The sequence below is a fragment of the Thamnophis elegans genome, chromosome 8 (assembly GCF_009769535.1).
Source record: "Thamnophis elegans isolate rThaEle1 chromosome 8, rThaEle1.pri, whole genome shotgun sequence".
NCBI classification, from domain to species: Eukaryota; Metazoa; Chordata; class Lepidosauria; order Squamata; family Colubridae; genus Thamnophis; species Thamnophis elegans.
The window spans coordinates 1,904,781-1,929,912 of record NC_045548.1 but is presented as its reverse complement, the minus strand read 5'-3'; the positions used below and the strand labels follow the sequence as shown (position 1 = coordinate 1,929,912).

General features: G+C 37.8%; 1 protein-coding gene across 1 annotated transcript in view; it reads right to left on the bottom strand.

Annotated features, from left to right (window-relative positions):
• CDH20 (cadherin 20) overlaps positions 1 to 24,908 on the bottom strand; it is a 42,144-nt gene extending 17,236 nt beyond the window's left edge. The window contains exons 1-6 of the mRNA XM_032222828.1: positions 24,666 to 24,908; positions 12,268 to 12,562; positions 10,539 to 10,658; positions 9,160 to 9,327; positions 7,207 to 7,394; positions 3,624 to 3,877 (exon numbers count right to left, since the gene is read on the bottom strand). Coding sequence (XP_032078719.1) covers positions 3,624 to 3,877; positions 7,207 to 7,394; positions 9,160 to 9,327; positions 10,539 to 10,658; positions 12,268 to 12,562; positions 24,666 to 24,908 — 1,268 coding nt within the window. The remainder of the gene's footprint in view (positions 1 to 3,623; positions 3,878 to 7,206; positions 7,395 to 9,159; positions 9,328 to 10,538; positions 10,659 to 12,267; positions 12,563 to 24,665) is intronic.
• Positions 24,909 to 25,132: the final 224 nt, after the last annotated feature.

The window sequence follows — 25,132 nt, the reverse complement described above, 5'->3', positions numbered from 1 at the left end:
TTATCAAAATAATAAAGAGAGCTTATATAAATATAAATATGAGCTATAAATAAAATAAATTAACATAAATTAAAAAAGCTATATTAGAGGATAAATCATCCCCAATAAACCCCACTCAATAAACTTGAATTTACTCCTGAAGCTGATGGCATATAAGTGAATATTCAAAATAAATGATCATCTTTAGAATGGGGCAAGGTAATTAGACGAAATTCTTTAAATGCATCATGTCCTTTTTTAACAGGAAAAGTATAGCTTTTACCATTTCAATAGTAAAAGATTTTTAAAATAACTGAAAACAGAATGCAGTAGCATTCATATTTTACTTTCAGCAAAATGCAACTCCTTTAAAAATAATCCATATACATTTGTGAATATTTGATTTTAAGTGTTATTTCTTGGAATTTCAATGGATTGCAGAGTTGTAGGATGAAATCTGCCTGCCTAAGAGCCGAGGTGGCGCAGTGGTTAAATGCAGCACTGCAGGCTACTTCAGCTGACTGCAGTTCTGCAGTTCGGCGGTTCAAATCTCACCAGCTCAGGGTTGACTCAGCCTTCCATCCTTCCGAGGTGGGTGAAATGAGGACCCGGATTGTTGTTGGGGGCAATATGCCGACTCTGTAAACTGCTTAGAGAGGGCTGAAAGCCCTATGAAGCTGCTATTGCTATTGCTAAATATGAAATAAGCACAATTTTTTGACTAGAATATTAGTTTACTGTTTGAAATATAAGAGCACAATTGAGCCACACATTTCTTATATTTATTCCATTTGGTGCCAATGAAATTAAACAAGTTTTAACTTTGGCTGGACTGTATCCAAGATCTTTACAATTCCAAATTAATTCTCTGCTTAGCTGACTGTCATCAAGAAAAGCTTGTCACTGTTGGGGACAAAGTAATTTCAGGAAACTATTCATCCAAGAAACTTCTTTCTCACTTTGTCTTCTAAACACTTTTTTTGGGATTAGTAACATTTTGTGTGTGGCATCATCCCCCCCACCCCGATTCTTTAAGGAAGGTTACCTCAGTGAAAAATGGTTCTGAATGAGCATCTTAACCCCATTGCTTTTACAGAATTTAAGTTGGTATTACTTTGCAAAGTACATAATTTACTTTGAATATAGGAAGCAATATAAAATGCCATGGTTTTGCCTCTAAGGCTGCTGCCATTTATTTCAGTTTATCCGGAGCTCAATATTTTTACCTATCAGCATTTAAAGTAGGTTCAGACTGCTAAATAGATCAGAACATAGGATATCTATGTTCTTATCTATATCTAGAGCCGAGGTGGCGCAGTGGTTAGAGTGCAGTACTGCAGTTCACTTCAGCTGACTGCTATCTACAGTTCGGCGGTTCAAATCTCACTGGCTCAAGGTTGACTCAGCCTTCCATCCTTCCGAGGTGGGTGAAATGAGGACCCAGGCTGTGGGGGCAATAGACTGACTCTGTAAACCGCTTAGAGAGGGCTGAAAGCCCTATGAAGCGGTGTATAAGTCTAACTGCTACTGCTACTGCTATCTGCAAGCAGACTTTGTATAATAATATGTGAGAATGACCTTGGAAGACAAAAGGAAGAGCAGCAAATTAAGCAATGGTGAGACAAGTGGCATTTGAGTCCACAGAAGGAACAAGATAATAGGAAACATCTCAGAAAGAACCCTTCCTAGTTTCTTGGCAAGTGTACTATCAGCCTTGCGAGATTGTTGAGAGTCTTGCAAGATATTCCAGACATGAAATATAGCTCCAACCTTATTGTAAAGTTATGTTGACAGAATCTTTCTCCTACACTCCATCTCTGGCGGAGTACTTTCCAATAAACCATAGGAAGGAAACATTGTTCACCTCACAGGTCTGATTATGGAGTGTTTCAGGATTTAGGCCAAAGTCTATCTTGTGCTAAATCTGTAGTGTGTACCTTATCTTTTAGAATAATTTTTAGAGAAAGCTAGGTTGTGAATAGCGTGAGTTCAAATAGTGCAAAATACACTTTAGTGTGATTTATAAGTTGATAACAGGTCATATTTAATAAGAGGCAAAATTCAGTTAGGGTAAGGCTAGCACAGGTAGAGTTGAGATGCAAATCATTGTTTTTGCAAAATGGAGAAAAGCAAGATTGAAAAAAGAGGAGGCGAATTTGAAGAACTGTAGCAGAATGTAGGAATCAGCTGGTACTCTTTGGATACAGATTTAGCCCCCCCTTTTTTACTGGTATGTAGGATTTTATTAATAAATATATAAAATGTATGTTTACAAATTTTAATTTATTTCCACTGAGCTAGAACCAATTACCCCATTTTCCACAAAAATATTCCTTTGATTAGTCAGGATTCAAATAATGTGACCATTTTGTGAGATTCATTAGCCACATTAATTGAGACTTAATTGTACAAGCACACATAGAGAACTGAGTTGATAAAATGTAGAATCCCATCTACTGGGACCACGTAACATCTATTTTCTACTTTCATTGCCAGTTTGTCTTTAATATGTAGTTCATTGTTTTTACTGTCTTAAATGGTTTGGGAATGGATTAACAAATCATCTTTTTTCATGTAAATCTACTCATGTAAATATCCTTCAAGTTCAGTTTTTAATCTTCTCTTGCAAATGCAGTCCCTACAATTCCTACAATCATAACATACCCCTCTTTTTCATTCTAAAAGTTGATATTTTAATTAAAGGATATAAAAAAAGAAAGAGGAGTGAAACATCCGAATCTGCTGGAGATTTTATAGTAATATATTCCAGATCTGGAATTTATTTCCTTAACACACACATACAAACGTGCCTTATAAAATATATGATTCCCCCCTGGATAAAGTCTCTTTCCTTGTTGACATGTAGACAACTGCATGTTCAACTTTACTATTGATATCCACGTAACAAAGATCTGGTTATGGATGGATACCGGATTGCATGGAAGTGACCATGCATCAAATTGTATACAGAAGTTTCCTCTATTAAATTTATATATAATCCCTAGTTTGTTAATAAATACCATATAACACTTTAAAATAATCAGCTACAAAATATTATTGTAAAATGACATAATATATCTGCCAAAGAAGAAAATATCATTTTGTTTTTTTGATTTATAAAAATGTTGCCTTTTTCAGAAAAGATTGGTTACCCATTTCCTAAAAACCATCTGTTAACATTGAAATAAGATATTTTTTTCCCTAATTGCTCACTCTTCCCTTTTCTAGGGATTTACACATCCTTTGTATATCCTTTGGGATAACATGGTGAGCCATATATTATGTTTGCCTTGCAAAGACGTGACAAGAGATAGATTGCACAAATTATGCAATCAGCTAGAATACTGATTGTACAAACTACGTTTTCAGCATATGAAATCTCTTTGATATTCCATAGAGGCCTACAGGTTCCATGACATCTATACTACAATGGTAGTAAATTAGCTTTCCTGTATTGGAAAGACACAGGCCTGAATAAATGTTGATTCGGATTCGAACAAATAATATGATGATAATAAACTGGTCTCAAGCAATAGAAGAATATGCAATTCAATATTGTATTCCAACGCCTATTAGTCAAGCGAACTGTGAATCCAAGAAGTTCATATAATTAGAATGATTAAGGAAAAAATAAAAAATAAAACCTGATTGAATTGTTGATCACATCAGGGTCCTTGGCGTTTATCATTTGTATGGTGGTCCCAATGTCCACGTCTTCAGGCACTTCCACAAAATAAAAACTAGGCTCAAAAACTGGGGGTTCATCAACATCTTCCACACTGATATGCACAGTTGTCGTGTCCCGGAATGGACCTAGATTCAAGAAACGCATTTCAAGGTGTGGATTGGCACCTTCTACTTTTAAAGTGTAAGTTTTCTTGGTCTCAAAGCTCAGTGGCTGGAAAAAGAGAGGAAGAAATAAAAGACAAATCGTAAGGCAATCTCTGCAGCGGAAATGAACCTTTTCCCCCTACTTATCAATATCGTAAAAAAAAAAAAAAATCACTCCAATTGAATTTCTATTTCAATCTATACTGTGGAACTGTCTAAGCCAGAGGTGTCAAACTGGAATTCTTCGAGGGCCGGATGACCATTGTAGTTCTCCTCTGAATGTGGCAGCGGGGCAGGGAACTGGGAGAAGACAGGACGGATGCTTCCTGCCACACCCTGCTGGCCAAAACAGGGTGTGCGGAGGCCCCGTGAGGTGCCCAGATGGCCCATTTTCAGCCTGAATGGCCTCCTGCATCATTTTGGCTGCAGAGGCATTGTGGGCTAGTCCCTTGATATTTCCAAGCCGGTCCTGCGGGCCAGATTTAAGCACCTCGTGGGCTGGATATGAGTTTGACACCCCTGGTCTAAATTGATCCTAAGTTGATGGTGTTTGAGAGATCTGTTTCATTCTGTCATTTAAATGTTTTGGAATCTCTAGTTCTTTCCATTCTGTTAATGAAAAAATAGCGGCATGAGTTTCGGTAAATTCCTGCTCAAAAGCCAGGTATAGTTCTGATGAACCACACTGGTTAAACGCAATAAAATAAATATTCTGCCAAGACTAGAATTTAGAAAATAATGTTTTATCTTCTTTAGTGGACATGTAGGAAAGCTAAGAAAATTTGGAATCAAATATTTATGTGGATTCAGAAAAAATTGAAAATAGATGTAAAATTGGAACCTGAAGATTTTCTTTTAGGGATGGCAGATAAGCAGTTGGAAAGAAAACACGGGATTTTGTTTTTATATATGACATTGGTAGAAAGGTTGCTGTATGCTGAAGATAGAAAGATATACCCACAATGGAAGAATAGATTTTGAAATTAATGGAGTAACCAAGATGATGAAACTGTTTTGCTCAGAGCCAATGATTTGACTACCGTATTTTTCGGAGTATAAAATGCCCTTCCCCCTTCCTAAAAGAGTGTGGAAATGTTGGTGCATCTTATACACCGAACACAGCCATTTTTGGCCTCCTGAAGCCCCATCCCCACATCCCATTTTTGTGAAAAAGGGCTGAAAAACGGGCCAGTTTTTGCAAAAGTTGAGGCATTTTTTCCTTCCCCTAGGCCCCAGAAGCACTCTGCCTGCTTCAGTAGGGCTGGGGAAAGGCAAAAATACACCTGTTTTTTTTTGCAAAAAATGAGTGAAAAACAAGTTGTTTTTTTGCAAAAACAAAGGTATTTTTGCCTTTTCCCAGCCCTGCTGTAGACTGCAGAGTCCTCCTGGAGGCCAGAAAGGACAAAAACTTTTTTTCTTACTTACCATTTGAAATCTTGGTGTGTCTTATACACCGGTGCGTCTTATACTCTGAAAAATACGGTAAGCTTTTTTTTATGACTTGGAGACTTCGATTTCTTACAAGTCAAGGAGAAAAATCAATTTTTGACTGTAGGATTTCAGGATTAGATTTGATTTGATGGGGTTAGACAAATATTGTAGCTTTTTAAAATATATGATTCATTTGACAATTTATTGTCCAATAATTTATTTGACAATAATAGTATCTTCATTTTAAAATTTTACAATTTAGTAAAATTAAGAAAAGAATATTTTCTGACTGTTGATGTTTTAGAAAGTGGATTACTAATATTCTAAGATATTGGTATTATTAGGTTAAATTTAGACAGAGGTAGTTGAACTGTTATTATCTCTAGATTTAAAGAAAGTTGGAGGTCATCTTTGTTGCAAATATGTTTGTAGTGGGTTTTTTGTCACTTTTAATTCGTTTTGCTATTTCTTTTCCCATTTATATTAGTTTTTATTTTAATGTTTGACTTTGAAATTGAATAAAGATATTATTTTTAAAAAAGGATTAGTAGAAGCAATCACATTAGGAGTATACCAGAAGTGTATAATGTATAGGCTGCACATTTTAACATTTTAATGGCTATAATCATCTGTGCTTGTATACTATTAATCCCATTGATGTTAATGGAGTTATGCACATGCTTAAGCATTCCAGTGGAACTAATGAGTTTCAAATATATTATGTTTGGTTAGTTTATAAGCCTTTTATTATCTTTGCTGAATTCTTAAAGAGAGGTCTTTATTACAGAGAAATGGAATAAAATGAAAAGCAACATGCTAGGCTCTCCGTTTTGCAGATCAATTTTTATTCCATGCTGAGCTTTCATGCTTTTTTGCTGGGCATATTCTACCTCAGAAGAAAATGACACCGATAATTGTATTGCACTGATATGTAACGTTGTACTTTTTATGCATAACAGTAAAAGGATAATTGAAACGAATCTTCGTGACAACAGCAAAACAAGTTCTAGGAATGACCAGAGAATCTTCGTAAAAGTGGATCTGGAAATGGAGGTTGCAAAGATCTTATACAACATTATGAGGCCTCCAGCTGGTTGCTTAATTTCCAAGAATGCAGCGGTTATGTGCTCTTTACTTTTACATAATGGATACTTTGCTGAATATTAGCAAAATGGAATCCTTTTAATTGGCACAGACCTTGATCAAAAGAAAATGTTTGCTAGTTCCAGAAGTTGCTGGTTTAGAAACAACCTCTAATTTGGAAGAAGTTTATTTTTGTTCTCTACCCGTATTTTCATATTCATGCGCTAAGCAATGTCAGATCCAAGTTTAATAGAAAATTGTAAGCATGCATTCACATCTCTGTGACAGCTACTATATGTAAATTGTATACATATACATGCAACGCAGTGCACCACCATATAACCAAGAATTTGAGAAGTGAAAAGAGTACCAGTTCTTCCCAGTCTGGATTATTTCTTTCATCAATGTCCCACTGCTAGCTGTTAACCCTGCCGAAAGTTTGCAAACTCTCGTCACAGTCATATCAGAAGGGAAGACCTGATTATGCTAACCATTCCCTCTGATGCTAATCATGTCCTTTCTGGATAAGAGCTAGCAAAGTTTGGCCTAGAATGCCATGGATAGGCCTCTACCTTTCAATCTAACCCTTCACTTAGACTGTGGAGAAAATAAAATGGGAATGGACAGATCCTTCCTTAAGTTTACTGCAGAAAAAAAAGCAATTTGTTTGTCCCTTGGCAAATTAATAGCCTGCATGCAGAATCCTTCACTTTATCAGCATTTAATCTGAAAGATGGAAAAAGAGTTATCTCTTGCAATGGTGTGTTTGTGTTTCAGTTCTTCAGTAAATCAAATAGCTGGCCAGAAGAGATTTGCCCGGTATGTTCAGAGAGCGCTGCGTTCAAAAGTGTTTGCACACTTTTGAGAAACAAAACTGATTACCTTTCTCACAGTGATGATGCCAGCTTGGTAATTAAGATCAGTGGTAATATCAAAGACATCCAGTCCATCCCCGTCCACAAAACTGTATTTCATCTCCGCATTAATACCTTCGTCCAAGTCTTTAGCAAGAACACGACCCACGGTGGAACTGACTGGAGCAGATTCCAGTACGCTCATCTGATAATGTTCTGGAGAAATAAATAGGAAAAAAAGATAATGATTGCCAAGAACAAATAAATTGGAAAACGATCCAAGCAAAGTTAAAACTCCTAAAGATTTCCGTGGGAGAATTTAAATAAATTATGTGATAAAAATTAGATAAATTTATTATCATAAGCCAACATTAACAGGATGAAACAGTGGTAAATAATGAGTTGTTGGTTTGTTTGTTTTTTGCAATTGTGTAATCATTCATGCACACAGGTCTGTCTCCTGCAAATAGAACTTGACTGCCTTGAATACAAGAGAGAAACATCTGTATGGCTTTTTTTAACAGTATGGAAGTAATTGGTTGCTATTTTCTTTCAGAATTTTTTTTAAGCCTACAGTGACAGTCCTGTCATTTCTGCCTCTAGATCTCCTCCCTTTTTCTTAGACAAATATGAGAATTGGGTAAGACTAGGTCCTGGGAACCCTGTGGCTGTGCTGGGCTTTGATGCTGTTTCCCCTTCCTTGCCACAATGGCAGGATTAGCCTAGGCTGGGCTGGTGGAAAACGTCAAAGGATACCTGTTGCAGCAACCAAGATGCCCGCCTTATTTAGAGCTTAGGCCCACAATCAAAGCTGCCCTTATAGAAATGTTTTCATTTCCTGTCTTAGAGATGCGCCTGTGTAAGATTCACTTGGCCCAGCATCAGACATTTGGCATAGCTCTGAGACTGTCTTGGGACTGTCACCAGTCTTGTCACCATGGAAGTGATTGGTGGAGTTGGTTTTTCTTCTGGCACAGCCGTGACCCGACAAATGCGCGCACGACAAAACCGCGCAAGAAAAGAGCGACGTCAAAATCACGCCAACAGCAGCGTGCCGACAACAGCGCGCCGACAAAAGCGCGAATAGGGTTAAGGTAAGGTTTAGGGTTAGGGTTAGGGTTAGGATTATTACATTGTTTTTGCGTTGTTTGTTGAAGGCACGCTTTTGTCGGCACGCTGTTGTGGGCGCGATTTTGATGTCGCTCTTTTCTCGCCGCGGTTTTGTCGCCGCGGTTTTGTCGTGCGCGCATTTGTCGGTGAACCGTATATAAGTCTAAGTGCTATGGCTAAGGCTATGGCAAGTTGCTCTGCTCCCAAACTGACTTCCTTCATTGTATTCCTTTCCCTCTCTTTCTAACTCCTTGTTCTCATATCTATCATCATTTCTCTTTCGCATCACCCAGGGTCTGTACAATTCCTTTTATTTTCCCCACATTCCTTCTGTTTCACCCCTTTTTCTAGAGAAATATGCACCATTTCACGTAATGCCAGATCAAGATATTTCGCCTAGATATTTGGGAAGTAAATATTTTAAAGAGCAAGAGGCTCCCGTGTTGTTTCAAGCTGTGGCTAAACCCTTTCAGCACCTCAGATGCTGGACGCTTTTCGGATTTATTTTACAAGAATAAATATGTTTCATAACATGTTTTCGTTTTCAGGATCATTATCTTTGTATGTCTCTTTCTTTCTCGCTTTTCGCTTTACATTGTAAGCTTCTCAGTGCAGGGATTTATCTTGCTGTTACTTTCGATGTGCCTCGCATGTTGATAAATACAAAATAAATATAAAACAGGCGTCATTATGCAAAATAAATAAAATCACTATTTCTTCTTTATATAACATCTCAAAGATTTTCAGATTATAGCCAATGCTTACTGGGTAGCAAGCAAATAATAGTATGTCAGCCGAAGCATGCCATCAAATTGAGAGCTCCATTGAGAAGCTGGAAGAGAACAAAATACTAACCATGCACAGTACTTACTCTGTGGAAATCTGGGTGGATTATCATTAACATCAGAGAGAGAAATATTGACCGTAGTTGTCCCAGCTAATCCTCCCAGCTGTCCTCCCATGTCTTTGGCTTGGATAATAACTTCATAATATTCTTTTGCTTCTCTGTCCATATTCATTAGTGCCGTCCTAATTAATCCTAGGGAAACCACGGAGAATAACATAGGAAAAAACCCCCAACTTATTAAATAATCATATGCCAAATTCACAGGAATTAGCCTTGAATTGAAAATATAGCGGTTATCGACTTATGACCAATTGAGTTCCAAATTTCTGTTATTAAGTGAGAAATTTGTTAAGTGAGTTTTGCCCCATTTTATGACCTTTCTTGCTATGGTCGTTGTGTGAATCACTGCCGTTGATAAGTCAGTAACCTGGTTGTTAAGGGAATCTGGCCTCCTCATTGACTTTTCTTAGGTGAAGGTTGCAAAAGGTGATCAGGTAACCTTGGGACACAGCAATGGTCATAAATATGAACCAGTTGGCAAGAGTGTAAATTTTGATCATGATTCCATGGGGATGATGCATTGGTCGTAACTGTGAAAAACTGCTAAATCATTTTTTCCAGTGCCATTGTAACTTTGATTGGTCACTAACCAAACTGTTATAATTTGAGGACTACCTGTATTGCCTTTTCAAATAATTATTTCAAAGATTTCCAAGAAATAAATTTATCTTTTATCAACTGGGGACTAATTTTGTAATTTTTGATTACTCAAAGCAATTGGTATGAAGGGTTCTCTCAGAAGACAGTGAATTTTCTTTTATTATAGAAGGAGATCCTGTTTATTTTTGAAGTAGAATTTAATTTTCAACAAGAAATGTAAAAGAAACATTGCAAGCAGGCTTTTCAGTTAGCATCAAGTGGCAATTACTATTTGAAACATTTCATACTTTTTTTTCCTTATCTTCCCAGAGATGCAACACACATTTGCATTTTGACATAATAATTTAAGACAAATACTTATTTAATTAATTGTAATGCCATTTCTTTTTAAATAAACATTGAATTTCTCATCTGAACCACATGCATATTTGATGCCATTAGAAAGTCAATACATTGTTGTTGGATTCATTTGAGAAATGTTGACTGGATGTTCAGGCTGTTACATAAAAATGCTTTAAAACCTACACTGCTTAAAGAGATGCCAATGCTCCCCCCCCCCCGGAAACTGGTGAACAATTATTTTGTATTGGTGCGCCCAATACTTTAGAGCTTGGTGCGTGAGTGAAGTACAAGAGGGGACATGGTTAGTGACCATTTGGCTTTTGATGATGAAGCCCAAGCTGAACACACCATGACAGCTAAGGGCGGATGTCACATTTGGGAATGATTTTGGATGAAATTACCTGTTCTGGAGTCCACAGAGAAATATGGCTGTCCTTGGAGAACACTGTAGACTACCCTGGCACTGTTCCCGTAAGTAGGATCATCAGCATCTGTTGCTGTCACTTGGATAACAGAGGTGCCTGATGAAGACAGTGCAGAGCCTTGTTAGATTTGGGGAGAAAAGACGCAGAGATCTAACAAGAACCAATGAATTGCAACCTTTCTCATAGGAAGATTCTCTTTCTGATTCTTAAGAATGTTGCACACGTGAGTTCTTAGCAGTAACGGGAGTGACAGGCACAAATTTATTACTCATCAAGAAGAGATATATAGTGAAACAATAGCAATAGCAATAGCAATAGCAGTTAGACTTATATACCGCTTCATAGGGCTTTCAGCCCTCTCTAAGCGGTTTACAGAGTCAGCATATTGCCCCCACAGTCTGGGTCCTCATTTCACCCACCTCGGAAGGATAGAAGGCTGAGTCAACCTTGAGCCGGTGAGATTAGAACCGCTGAACTGCAGATAACAGTCAGCTGAAGTGGTCTGCAGTGCTGCATTTAACCACTGCGCCACCTCAGGTCAATATATAAGGTATGCTCTGTTAAATGTGGATCTTAATTTCTTTTGCTTTAAAATGTATATTTAAAGTATACCCATTATTTTATAATTAAACTGGAGGGAACTCTCAGAAATATTTTTACAACCATCTGTATATCTTTCTAATCCTAGAGGCAAAACAGTGTCACAAAACACTGTTGCTTATGGCTCCGTTAGGGCTCCTGTATTGTCAGCTGATGAAAAATCTATCTCAACTAATGCAAAGTGCAATGAAAATGAAAAGGCCACTTTTCCTAATTCCCATTTCCTAATGAGAATATAGATTTCTTATTTCTAGAGATGATTTGAACTTAATGCTATACAATAAGATCTTTTTCTTGAAACAGCTGGTCATCCCGGCACAAAATTTTCAGCAGATCATTCACAAAAACTAGGTTTATTCCACAAAGGCCAGCCTTTATAACTACCATTCTTCTTCCTACCTTGCGCTCCGAATTGCCTGAAATTAGTCTAAATTGTACATCAAATTCTTATTCTTTCTTCTGCATGGTTGTGTTGTGTCTAAGGAATTGGACTAGATGCGGACAGACTTGCAAAAGCTCACTGGATCAAAACTACTTCACAGAGTTGTTTGAATTAAGAGCAGGAAATATTATAGGTGATGTCTCAAGCTCTTAAATAAAAGGTGGTATATATGACAAACAAGCAAACCCAATTGTTTTTGTCAAAGCGGTGGTATAGAGCAGTGGTGGGATTCAAATAATTTACCAACCAGTTCTCTGCCCTAATGACGAGCTGGGTAGGTGGGGCTCAGTGGCCATGTGATCATGTGGGCATGGCCAACTCAACGTCACTCAGGTTGATGGGCGCTTCGCCTTAGTTGTTACAATGGTAATAAGGGTTAACCGGAGAGGCAGTTTCTGTAAGCAGGTCAATAATGATTAGGCTAGAAACACCACCAGAATGTTTCCTTCCTGCCTTCCTTACAGGATTAGCCCTGTAAAGTGGGGAAAAACAAAAGGAGATTTCTTCCAACAACCGGTTCTCTGAACTGCTTAGAAAGTTACCAACCAGTTCTCCCGAATAGGTGCGAACTGGCCGAATCCCACCACTTGTATAGAGCTAATATTTATCAAGTGTATTTACAGCAAGGTTTAACACATATTATGTTCTTTAAGTTTTCCTTACCCACTGGTGACATTTCAGGAACTGAAGCAACATATGGCCCATCTAGGAATTTGGGTTCATTATCGTTGATATCTTGGATTTTGATGATAAATTCAGATTCTGGTTCCATTGGTCTGCCACTTCGTCTATCCAAGGCTTGGGCCCGTAAAGTGTACTGAGACCTTTCTTCTCGATCTAGTCTCTGAATGGCATGGATGTCTCCAGTGGTGTCATCAATAGTAAAAACAATTCCTGCTCCTTCTCCCGAAAGGATATATTTGATGGATCCATCTCCTCTGTCCATATCAGAATGGAGCTACAAAAAGGGAACGGAATAGAATTGGTACACAATACTCACCAGGAGTCACTTAATGAATCTGCTGCAGGAGGTTTGTGATCATATGATACAAAAGGACCAGCAAGTTTAATTATTGTAATTTTGGCAGGAGTTATTATTATGGTTGTTCGCACAGTTAGCCAGATGTTTGGACTAGATATGCATTTTTATTCATTGACCAAATCCTTCTGAAGCACCCGTGATAGGCAGTTACTGCTGATTTATGGTATTAAAGGTATCTTTGCTGAATGTGAGCTGTTCCAAGTAAAGCTGCCTTTTCCAATTATTATTATCATTATTCCATTATCATCAGCAGTAGCAGCAACAGAAGCAGCTTTGTGGCATTTGCTTTAGTTGACAAACTGTTTTGTGTTCCACATTCCACTGATCCTTAATGATGGAAACTGACGTGTTGTAAATAATATTTTATAACTGGAGAACTCAATTTACTCAGAAATAAGATGTATATTCAGGTTCCCTGGGTTAATAGGTTAGAAGTAGTAGAGGAGGGAGAAAGAAGAGACATTCTTAGCAAAGATTAAGTATTCAGACTTACGATTACTCTCAGGGTTTGAGTATAGAACTGAGAATAAATTAAAGAATCATTTTCATAGATTTGTCCTGTTATGGAACTGACCGGCAATGTGCAAATAATTTAAACATTCAAAAATCTAAAACACCCAAACCAGCCGCTGTTCATGCAGGAAAAAAGTACCAACTCTTCTTGGCTGTGAGATAAATAATAATCTGTGACCGTCCTCACCAAATAAACAATATCAAAAATATACATTACAGATTTTAGTTATTGCATTCCTCTTGTGCCATATTCTCTCCAGACTGTGAAGTTTTTGTATAAACTTTAGACTGCAAGTTTTTTTTTTGAACTAGTAGGAGCCTTCTTATGATGCTGAAAATGTCATGTCCCTTAATGGTAGCCAAAGCCTTATGCCACCTGGCAACCTTCCATCATCCTTTGCAAATATAGTTGCTATGAAGGATCACAATTGCTCTCCGAAAGCCCACTGAAGCTGTCAGGCTGGGCAAGTTTGCGGTAGCATAACTATGAAATGTAACTGAAGGGCTGAGCTATAAATAAAATCTCGCACGATTCTACGGAACAAGATGCGATGGGGGACACTCAGAACAGGGAACACATGAAATGAATGGCTATGACTAATTCCTACCGAGGACAGCGGCATTTAGGAAAAAATATTGTAAAAGAGGCAAAATCTGCCCATTACCGTCGTGAATGGATGACTTAACTATCACTAATAGAGATCCCATAGAGAAGGAGCAAAGCCTTCCATTTCCCCTGGAAGTCTAGGGTTATAAATCATACACATATACATACATATGTACAGTGGGCGGGCAAGGATAGTTGATGCGCAAAATATACATTGCAACGCTTATTGCAAAGCCTCTCAACTATCAAACGACAACCCGGCCTTCATGTGGTGCCCGCCGTTCCCACCAATCGGGCTCTGTCGACCCTTGGGACTGGCGTCCCCTTGGGTATATCCAGCCGAAACAGCTTCCATGGATCGCCGTTTTTAGGGCTAAACAATATCGGTTACAAACAGGGAAGCAGGCCCTTCTCGCTAAAAGTATTTAAAAATCATATAATAGCGACTGGCTGCACCACCTGACAACCCTAGCCCAGGACCGAAAACAGTGGCGTCAAATTTCCATGGAAGTCGCCTATACCCACGATGGGTGAAGAGGCGTCAAGTACAAGTACATATGTACATATTTGTTTTTTGAGGTTTTCGCGGGTGTTAGTATGTAGGTCTTTGGTTATTCGGGTTTTCTCCCGCGTAAAATTGGAGGTGTCTTGGTGACGTTTAAACGAAGTCTCATTCATCATCTTCAGGCTTCATGCTTCCAGGAGCAATGGATATAGGAAGGTGAAAAAGCTTAAATTGTCTTTGCTGGACACTAAGGGGATAGCACAATGGGAAGGTAGGGAAGTTTCTTAAGGAAAATATTTCAGCAATATGACATGACTCAGAAATACTTTTATCTAATTATGAGTTATCACATCTCTGGAGGTATCTAAATACCATAGAAGAAACTTTGAAGTCTGTTTTAAGGAAATGGCAGGTAAAGGGTAATGTGGAAGCACACCATAGCTTGGATTTGGAAAAAATATATAGTTCTTGATCTACAATGGCCTTGATGGTGAAGGAAAAACTAAGCACTGGGGCTAGCAAAAAGCACTAAAAATTTCCATGTTACTGTCCTTTTCCCCATCACTCCAATCATCTAGTGAATCATAAAAATACATACATGAAATAAGTCATTAAAAAAACCCAAAGCTGCTATGTATGCAGTGCACATATTTGATGCCAAATCTATTGCTTCTTTGCATTGTAATATCCCACTCCTAATCAGTGTTTCCTAGATTAAATCTAAAGTACAGAAATAACAATGTGGCAGTGAATTTATTTCACAGAATATACTGTAGTGAAGCTAAGGAGAAATGATGAAGTTACAATGTGGACATTATTCAAGAAAAATACAAGATAAGGTAAATACAATTGTTTGGGACATCTTTATGTACTGGCACACAGCTGCAAGTTGATAATACACGATACAATGTTAAAGGCAGTTAATGAATTAATACATTGCACAGTAATTAATTAGTTCTGAGTAGACTCTGATAATCTGGGAGGTGAAAATGTAGATCAGCAAAATAAAGTACCATTATCTTTTACGAAAACAAGAACAATTCAATTAATAACATGCCCACCGTTACTGTTTGTAAAAATAGTTGAATAAATATAAAATTTATTTCTGGCTTCATTAAAAGCTTGTGCAACCGTAATTAGCAATAGAAGACTGAATAGACATTTTGTTTGCCTTCCCAGAGTTCACGTGCATTGATAGGAAAAAAAAAAGTGGAAAAACGAGGAGTAAACACTGCTCCTTTTATTGAATTTAGAAGATGTCTAGTAATGCGACTGAATCTCAAGGTTTACAAAGGAAGACCTATTTGCACATTAATCTTGGCCACAATAACCTCATCCTATACCCTTGGTTGGATTTTACAATTCCTTGCTTTCACTTGTATATAATTCTAGGGTTGTTTTTTTTACAAAACCATTTGATAAGTATATATATAAAAAAATACAAATGCAAGCCACTAAGTAGCTCATGAATAGGCAGCTGAAAACCTTAGGGCAGGAATGATGTTAAGACAGCGCGCATGGTAACATGTCATTTTAATTTTTGTTACAAATTATGCACTAAAGCACCGTAATGCTGCCAAATAAACTAATTAAAGCCCCCAACCTCTCCATCCTTCCTGCTTCTCATTAGAGTGAATCTTTTTGGAATAGTTGAGTTGTTCAGCAAATAGTTTATGTATTTAAAATATTTATACAGTCTTATAACAAGCTCTCGGTGGCTCCCAATCAAAATTTAAAACATGCATCTTAATGCATCCTGAAAAAAAACCCTGAGAACTCCATAAAATACTCTTAAAAGCAAACTCCTTTAAAAAAACAAATTTTGATTACTGTATAAATATTTCTGTGGAATTAGGCGAATGAAGAAACAGCTAAAGCTGCAGCCAGCACAAGAGCAGTGTAAATGGGACTACGGATTTTCCCCCTTAGAACTACAAGCTTCACAGTGAGATCAATTCTTTCATGTTAATACTCATCAGTTCAACAACTCAGAACATCCTCCTACACACAGTCTTCCTGGTGCTCCCAGAATGGAATCTGCTCAGCTGGCATAGTCTTCTAGAAGAGGCCCATGGAAGGTCCTTGCTCTTTGTAAAATAAATGGTGGTTGTGGTAGACCAACTAATATACCTTCCGAAGCAGAGGTGGGTTTCCTACCAGTTCACACCTGTTCAATAGAACCGGTTCGTCAAATCTACCGAACCGGTTAGAAGAGGTTCCACCAGTGGACCCGGAAAGCAGGCCACACCTACAGAAGAGGTTCCAGAATTTTTTGAAACCCACCACTGGTCCTTGGATATGATTATTCTGCACTATCATGCTCCTATTTATAAAACTCAGTGCCTCTGTGAAAGGTAAGGATGGCTACTGCGTTTGTGGTGCAATCAGAACATTGCGTGTGTTGAAGTTGTTTTAACGCAAACCAAAGATGCCTTTTAAAGAACAAGTTTACATCATATTCTTATGCATGCCAGTGCTGTGTAATTTAAGGTGGTTCTGACAAGTGTCGTCAGCATCTTCATATCCGGTCACATGGGCAGCAAGCCACTCCCATCCGGTCACATGGGAGGCAAGCCACTCCCACAAAGGAGGCCACACCCACAGAGTAGGTTCGAACAATTTTTGAAACCCACCACTGTTCTGAAGAGTAATCTTTTAGCTATCAGAGTTATTTGGTGAACCATCAAAGGTAGTAGTAGCTGCTGTTGCTATATTATTTGTGTTGATATCAGGGGTGGGATGCTTTGGGGGAATGCATGTTGTGTTTCTTTTAATTTGTTGTGTCTTATTTTGTTTTAATCCTTTTTAATATTTCTTATTTCTGTAAGCCGCCCGGAGTCCTCTGGGATTGGACGGCCTATAAATTCAATAAATGGAGATGGAAACCTGTAGCTAATGTTATGGCCGATTCAGAGAACCTCCAAATCCCACCCCTGGCTGGCCATGCCCATTCCGCCCTGCCCATCCAGGAGTCTCCACGCAGCCTGTTTTGGGTGCGAGGTAAGTGCAGGGCCTGTGCGGAGATTTGGGGAGGGGGAAAATGGGCCTCCTGGAAGTTCTGGAAGGCCGGAAACGGAAGGCCTCTGGAGCCCAGGGGAGCCAGTTTTCACCCTCCCGGAGGCACAATTAAAGTCTCAGGAGCTGGGGAAGGTGAAAAATGCCTCCCTTCCATGGTGCAGGACCCCATCATGGCTACATCCACAGATAGTGATCTGACCATGACAAAGGATTAATAGTTAATATCACCCAACTCCAGATATCATAGTCAGTACCCTGGTATAAAAGCAGGTCTAATGTGTGACTGTTTCTGTGAGCCAGGCTTTCAATAATCAGTATATTGCCCCACACAATTTTCGGTCCTCATTTTACCCACCTTGGAAGGATGGAAGGCTGAGTCAACCTTTAGCCTGGCGAGATTTTTTTTCAAATTATTTTTTATTTTTTAATTCTCTTGCATACCATTTTAAGTATACATTCACATGATTGTTATTCTTCTTTACATTTATCATTCTTATACATTTATTATTTCATTTAATAGGTTATAATATACAGTTTGGGTTGCTTTATTTGCCATCCCTTTCTCCTGTTGTAACACCACCTTATTTCCCCTTTATTTTCTCCCTCCCTCCCTTCTCTACTTCCTTCCTTCCTCCTCTCCTTCCCCTTCCTTCTTCCCTTACCTCTCTCCTACTCCTACTCTTCCCCTTCCCCTTCCTACCCTCTCTCCTTCTCTTCCTCCTCTCCTTTCCCTTTCCTTTTTCTCTCCCTCCCTTCTCTACTTTCTTCCTTCCTCCTCTCCTTCCCCTTCCTTCTTCCCTTCCCTTTCTCCTACTCCTACTCTTCCTCTTCCCCTTCCTACCCTCTTTCCTTCTCTTTCTCTCCCTTCCATCCTCCCCTTCTTACCTCTTTCTTCTTTCCCCTGTCTTCCTTTCATTCTCTCCTCCTCTCTCAGCCTGGTGAGATTTGAACTGCCAAATTACAGGCAGCCTGTAGGCAGCAGAAGTAGCCTGCAGTACTGCACTCTAACCATTGCACCACTGTGGCTCACGTGCAGATCTAAGGATAATTTAAACAAGTGTTTTTCAATTTGGCAACTTTAAAATTTATGGACTTCAACTTCCAGAATTCCTAAGTCGGCAAGCATTTCTGGGAGTTGAAGTCCGCACATCTTAAATTTATTGAGTTTGGGAAATATTGATTGAAGCACTGATCCCTATCTCAGGGAGGTTGATTCTGGTTTCTACTCCACCTGTGATGAAGGTAATAGGTGGGGCTTAGACTCAAATCTTAACTTGATTCAACCCCTTAAAATCCCTGTGCTTTCCACTAACTATGACTAAAAAGACAACAAATGGCAATTGTTTTTGTTTTTTCCTGTGTGATACAGCATCTGTTTCAGTGTTTCTCAACCTTGGTAACTTGAAGATGTCCGGACTTCAACTCCCAGAATTCCCCAGCCAGCGAATGCTGGCTGGGGAATTCTGGGAGTTGAAGTCCGGACATCTTTAAGTTGCCAAGGTTGAGAAACACTGATCTATTTAATCAATTTTCAGCCCACATTCCATTAAAAGCAATCTGAAATTGAACTAAATTTTGCAGAATTATAGCCTCTCCTGAGATTGCAACACATGCCAAATTGAAGACAAAACATGGGTTTTGAGATTTGCCAATAACATTTTATTTCTTGGCAGAATTGAAAATAATGTTCAAGCACAGTTGACACTTCTGAGGGGATAAATCTGCCAGGTTTTATGTTGCTATCCTAGTTAATGAAAAATGTTGTAAGACAAATGTCCAAAAAAAATGCAAAAAAGAAAGAAAGAAAGAGAAAGACAGAAAAGAAAGAAAGAGAAAGATATAAAGCTAATTCACAGTAGAGTTTTAAAAATAAATACGTCAAATGGCCTGCTGTGATACTCTTCATTTTCAATTCGCTGGTGACTCTTTGATCAATGTCTTCAACACTGTGGCCCTCGGGCTAATGAATTAATCCTCAGGCAGCTCTTGTGATGATTCGCAACCTTGGAACTAAAGGATGGAACCTAGAATTGTGTCTTCTTTTTCTTCAAATGGTCACATCTGTTAGATACAAGTCAGGACAATTCTGAACTCTCTGTGGTGGTTTGAATCCAGATGCAGACACCTATACCAGTGTTTCTCAACCTTGGCAACTTGAAGATGTCCGGACTTCAATCCCAGAATTCCCCAGCCAGCATTCGCTGGCTGGGGAATTCTGGGATTGAAGTCCGGACATCTTCAAGTTGCCAAGGTTGAGAAACACTGACCTATACATTGCTATATAAAAATGGTCTCATTTCTTTAAAATTAGGATCCCTTTCATACAATTCACTTGTAGATGAAAATTATAGATACAGAAAATTACTTTTTATAACAATTTAGATACCACCAAAAAAATCAATTTTAAATTTATATATATGACGTATGTATATCTTGTTGGGACACTGGAACAAAAAGCTCATGTTCATCTAATTTTAATTATATGTATTGTGTTTGTATCCCCTTTTCCCCTTTTGAGTTGTTCGCCGCCCTGAGTCCCTCCCGGAGAAGGGCGGCATACAAATAAATTAAATCTGAATCTGAATCTGAATCTTCTGATTTAGAAAAACGATCAGTTTAAAACCCATAAGACTACCTGGGAAGTAATTTGGAAAGAGAATATGCCCCATTAAGGAATTTAGTAGCATTGTTGCACTTTACTATAACGTTTTAAAATATTGTTTTTTTCTTACAAAAGGTTTCGGGGAAGATAAATGAAAGGTTTGACAAGATGTGTAGTTTTGGGGAAGCTGACCCTTGTAATGCATTATAATGAATATTTCTATGCATACTTGCAGTCTGTTAGCATTGTTAATGAGTGATTTAAACAAGTTTATTTCACAATAGCATTCTTATCTTAGTGCCTGCACACCACAGAAATACACAGTCAAGGTTGGAATGTAATTCTTACAGCTGACCTCTTTGATCTTGGAAAATTTAATAGAGCCAGGCCATCATCTACCTTTCTAGCATCCCTTTCTCAATTACATATGAATTGATTGAGACCACTAATCCATGTAATCTGGTACCCTCTACTTTGAGGGACAACAGCTCTCCCAGGCTTTCCTTTCCAACCTCTTTTAACTGGAAATGCTACTCAAGGAATCTTGGACCTGAAACAATACACCAAGGAAACCACTGAAATATTCACAATGAGCTTCACTAAAGTGTTTATCTTAAGTATGGGAAATCCACAGTTAAGAAATGATTTATAGGTAACTTTGAAGGATTTTTAAAGCTCTAAGGCAGTGTTTTTCAACCACTGTGCCGCGGCACACTAGTGTGCCGTGACATAGTGTAAGGTGTGCCGTGGGAAAAACATCCGCCTATAGTCAATATAGGCACAGAGTTAAATTTTTTAAACATTTTCTAATGGTGGTGTGCCTCGTGATTTTTTTCATGAAAAAAGTGTGCCTTTGCACAAAAAAGGTTGAAAAACACTGCTCTAAGGAATCACCCGTGAGCTGGGTTGTGAGTGTGGTAATGATCTCCAGTTTACGCCACTGTTAATTTGATCCAGTTTAGACTAGAGATTTTTTTAAATATACTTTTTTATTTTCCATTTTCATAACATATAAACACATGTATACTATTACATAGCCAATATCCTATTCTATTAAGTAGTAATTACACCAGTTCCTCTTGCCATCAACGCCCAGAAAGATAAAAACCCATTATTAGCTCTTCTGCTCTCCATACACCTCTTTTTTCTACCTCTCTCCTACCTCCTTTCTTCCCTCCATCATCCTTTCCTGCTCTACTTCCCCTTCCTTTCTCCTTCTCCTCTCTCTTCATTCCACTCCTCCTTATCCTCCTCATCTTCCCCCTTCACCCTCTCTCCTATCCCTCTCTTCCTATCTTCCTTCTCTCCTTTCCCACTCTTCCTCTCATTCACTTGGTATATTTCAGCAAACTCCATTCTATGTTGATGGTATTTATGCTTCCATATCAATATACTTAACATATCTTAGTTTTAAAGAAAAAATAAGAGAAGACAGTTTAGACTAGAGATTAAGGTAGCAGGCTAGGAAGTGGGAGACTGAGAATTCTAGTGCCACTTTAACCATGAAAGCCAGCTGGGTGACCAGTCACTCTCTCTCAGCCCAACTCACCTCACAGGGTTGTTGTGGGGAAAATAGGAGGCAAAATGGTGTGTTAGAGATGTTAGCTGCCTTGAGTTGTTTCTAAAAATACAATAAAGGTGGGATACAAATAAAATAAATCTCATTTCAGAATGAAGATACCAATTTATCGGGGTTATGATAGGAACAAAAACCTCATGGGTTATTTTTAAACTCACAGGCATATCTTAAATTGTTGTCTATATCCTGTTATTTTTGTATTGACATTATATAAATAATGCAATGATTTTTAGTGAAGAGATTCACCCCATTATAGCAATAGCACTTAGACTTATATACCACTTCATAGTGCTTTTTACAGCCCTCTCTAAGCGGTTTACAAAGTCAGCATATCGCCCCCACAATCTGGCTCCTCATTTTACCCACCTCGGAAGGATGGAAGGCTGAGCCAACCTTGAACCTGGTGAGATTTGAACTGCCGAACTGCAGCTAGCAGTAAGCTGAAGTATCCTGCAGTACTGCACTTTAATTACTGCGCCATCTTGGCTTTCAATTATGTGTTTAAAAAAAACAAAGAGCAAATATGAAAGGGTTGCTTTGGGAAATACTAGGATCATATTGTAAAATGACCAAAAACACATTGTTTAATAGTGTTCTTTGGACATATCTATTATGTGACCAGATTGCTGGAATTACAAAAAGTGATTAAGTATATGAATGTTTTTTACCAGACAACTTTGTAAACAAGCAATTTATTCTTCAATGCCTCAGCATAAGAGGTTAAAATTGAAACTGATTGGCAGTGATACGAACTCGTTGAGAAGAGTCACATTCCCAGTAACAACACACTTTTAGAATGGTTACAAATCACATTTCCCCACTATTGACATATCCGCAAGATGCTGCTACTGCAAAGAAGATAGCTCAATTCTGCACAAATTAGTAATGATTGCATGTTTTATTGGACTGCAAAATAGTTGGCTGCAAAGGCCCTTTGAAATCCCCCATTTTGTACATCTAAGGCGAGATTGCTAAAATAATTCTTCGCAAACCTCGTTTTGAACGAATTTGCTTCATAACTCCCAGAGTTAGTTGCAAATAAACTCTTAATTATTGAGTAGCCCATACAGTTCCCATATGGGCAGTTTTGAAATGCATTTTAAAAATTTGACAGAAACAAGTATTTTAAGGGAATATACAATTTCAAATGTAGATTTAACTACAGTGTAAATGATATGGCAGATAAAATAATTGCAGGTTGATGAAAAACCAGGAAATCCTAGTCATTCCCAACTGGCATTTTCTACGTATGATGAAGATCTAACTTCATATTTTTTGTACATAGCATGGCTAATAGGCTTTTGCAAGGAAGATATGACAATGAAAAAAAATATATCAGGAAACGAACTGGAAAATTAAGAACTAGATATTGTATGCAGGTGAAGTTGTACTTACAATTATTCATCCAAGGGATTCTTTAGAATTAATAAGTAATATGGTTTGGTATAAGGATATTGAATTAATTAAAAAGAACAACACTGAAATGAAGTTTCCCTAAAGAAGAAACAGCAAATGTATTACTGTTAAAGCAATTAAGTACTTGGGAACTCACTTAATAAAAACAATGAAGAAAAATGACTTCCAGACTTACAAAAAAATAATTAAAATTTTGTTAAATTTATTTAACATATATTAGCATTGACCTGGAAGAACAGCAGCAGCAAAAATGGATATTTACCAAGTTTTAATTTTCTATTTGTGGTACGAAATCTCGTACAAAACTACCAAGCCAAGTTCTAACTTACCCCACAGACTGGATTTTATAATCTTACATCTGGGTTACATCTACTGAGAGAGCAGGACTTCCAGACAGCTTGCATAAATAGCTTTAGTTTATAGAAACAGAAATGCAAAAACTATAATACATTATTCAGTCAAAAGCAGCAGGTTAAAACTATGGAATAAATACAGAAAAAAAAGTGAGCCCAGATTCATTGGCCTTGCCTCAGTGTTAAATATTTCTTTAATGAAGGTGAATATACAAAAATGTAATCAGTGGAGAGAGAATAATTCATACAGAATTATGAATTCCCAATTCTTAATAAGACAAAGATGAAATCCTTTAAGGCTCTCTCTTCACAATAGTCAAAATCATCTTCAAATAACCAGTATAGTTCAAAGGGAATTGCAAAAACAGGACAGAAATACTCGGACTGAATATAACTTGTAACACAGAACTCTGAAAACTTTGCAGAGCTTGTTTACAAGCTGATACTGAAATATTACACAGAAATTAAATAAATTAAAGAATAGATGATTAAATAGATGTTGAACCTAAACAGTATAATTGATGTGGAAAAATGGGAATGTCATGAATTTAGCCTAACCCTGATACTGAAAGAAAATTGGGTATAAGATGTTTTACTCTTGATACATTATGCCAGTGCTGATTCTCAAAATAGAGAACTTGTTTTGTGAAAATTAATAATCTGGTTGGATCAGCCATTCCTATTCAGCAACAATATTGTAAATAAAAACTAGCTTAAAATCCTGGGTGAGTTACATAATTTCCTCTTCTTTTACTCTCTGGGATCATCTATTTGTGTTCCAATATCCCAAATTTGTTTCAATTTGCTGTTTGCCATTGTTTAGGAACAGGGGAATGTATAAATCAACAAATAGGTAAGAGGAAAAAATTAATTCCTGCTTTCAACAGCAGGACACTATGATTTTGATTTCACTTCAGCCTTGGCTACAGATACTTGGGCAATGATTGGGAAATAAGTTCTGAATACAGAAATAGTTCTTGTTCAAAGACCTTCAGAAGGAAGCCAAAATAAGACTCCACAATCTCTCTTGTCCCCACTTTCTCTTTATCAATCTGCACCAGTCTGTGCATGGACCAGGAAGCAGTTCAAATAAAGGCTGACAGAGATTTTGTTAGGAAGATGTCAATTACAGCTGGTAATTGTCAGTGCTGATCTTTAGGAGAAAGGCAAAGCATTGACAGTCTTTCAACACAGCCATTACTCTCAGTTCAGGGTGACACGAACAGGAAGCTCTCAGATATAAATCAAGATGTCCACAAATATATATATAGAACAGAACAGAAATCCTCTATTCTCCCATCTCTCTCAACTAGGAAAAAAAAATCTCTTTTGTGAAATTCCCAACAAACATTCTAATATTCTTTAAACCATTAACCATCTCGTGACCAAAGATCTCTGATTCCCCATCCCACATACAGCTTCTTACCTTCCCAACGTACAGAGGATCTGTTCCCGTGTATTCTTCCAGAACGAAGAACTGGTTCCACACCCAACTCCTCTTCATCCGTTGATGAAGAAGCAAGTTGTCCGAGAGATTTTGTCCTTGGCCTTTGCTTGGATGTCTGCTAGTTCCAGATAATACAGTTGTAATGAGGTTCATCAGAAAGCAAAAACTGAGTCCAAGCCACTTCTTTGCATTGTCCATTCTGCTTGATGTCCGCATTTTCATATGAGGATTGTTCTCTAAAGAGTCCAATAGATAGATCTGCGAAACTTCCAAATAAAGCCTTTCGGTGATACTGGGCAAGCACCTTAAAGGAGAATAATATCCTGTAAAGTTAAAGAAGATCTACTATCAGCTTTTTGGGGAAATAAAAACTCTCTTAAAAAAGAAAAAAGAAGAAACCTGAGCCATGGAGTATTTGATCTCCCTCATAAAAATGTAGGGCTGTT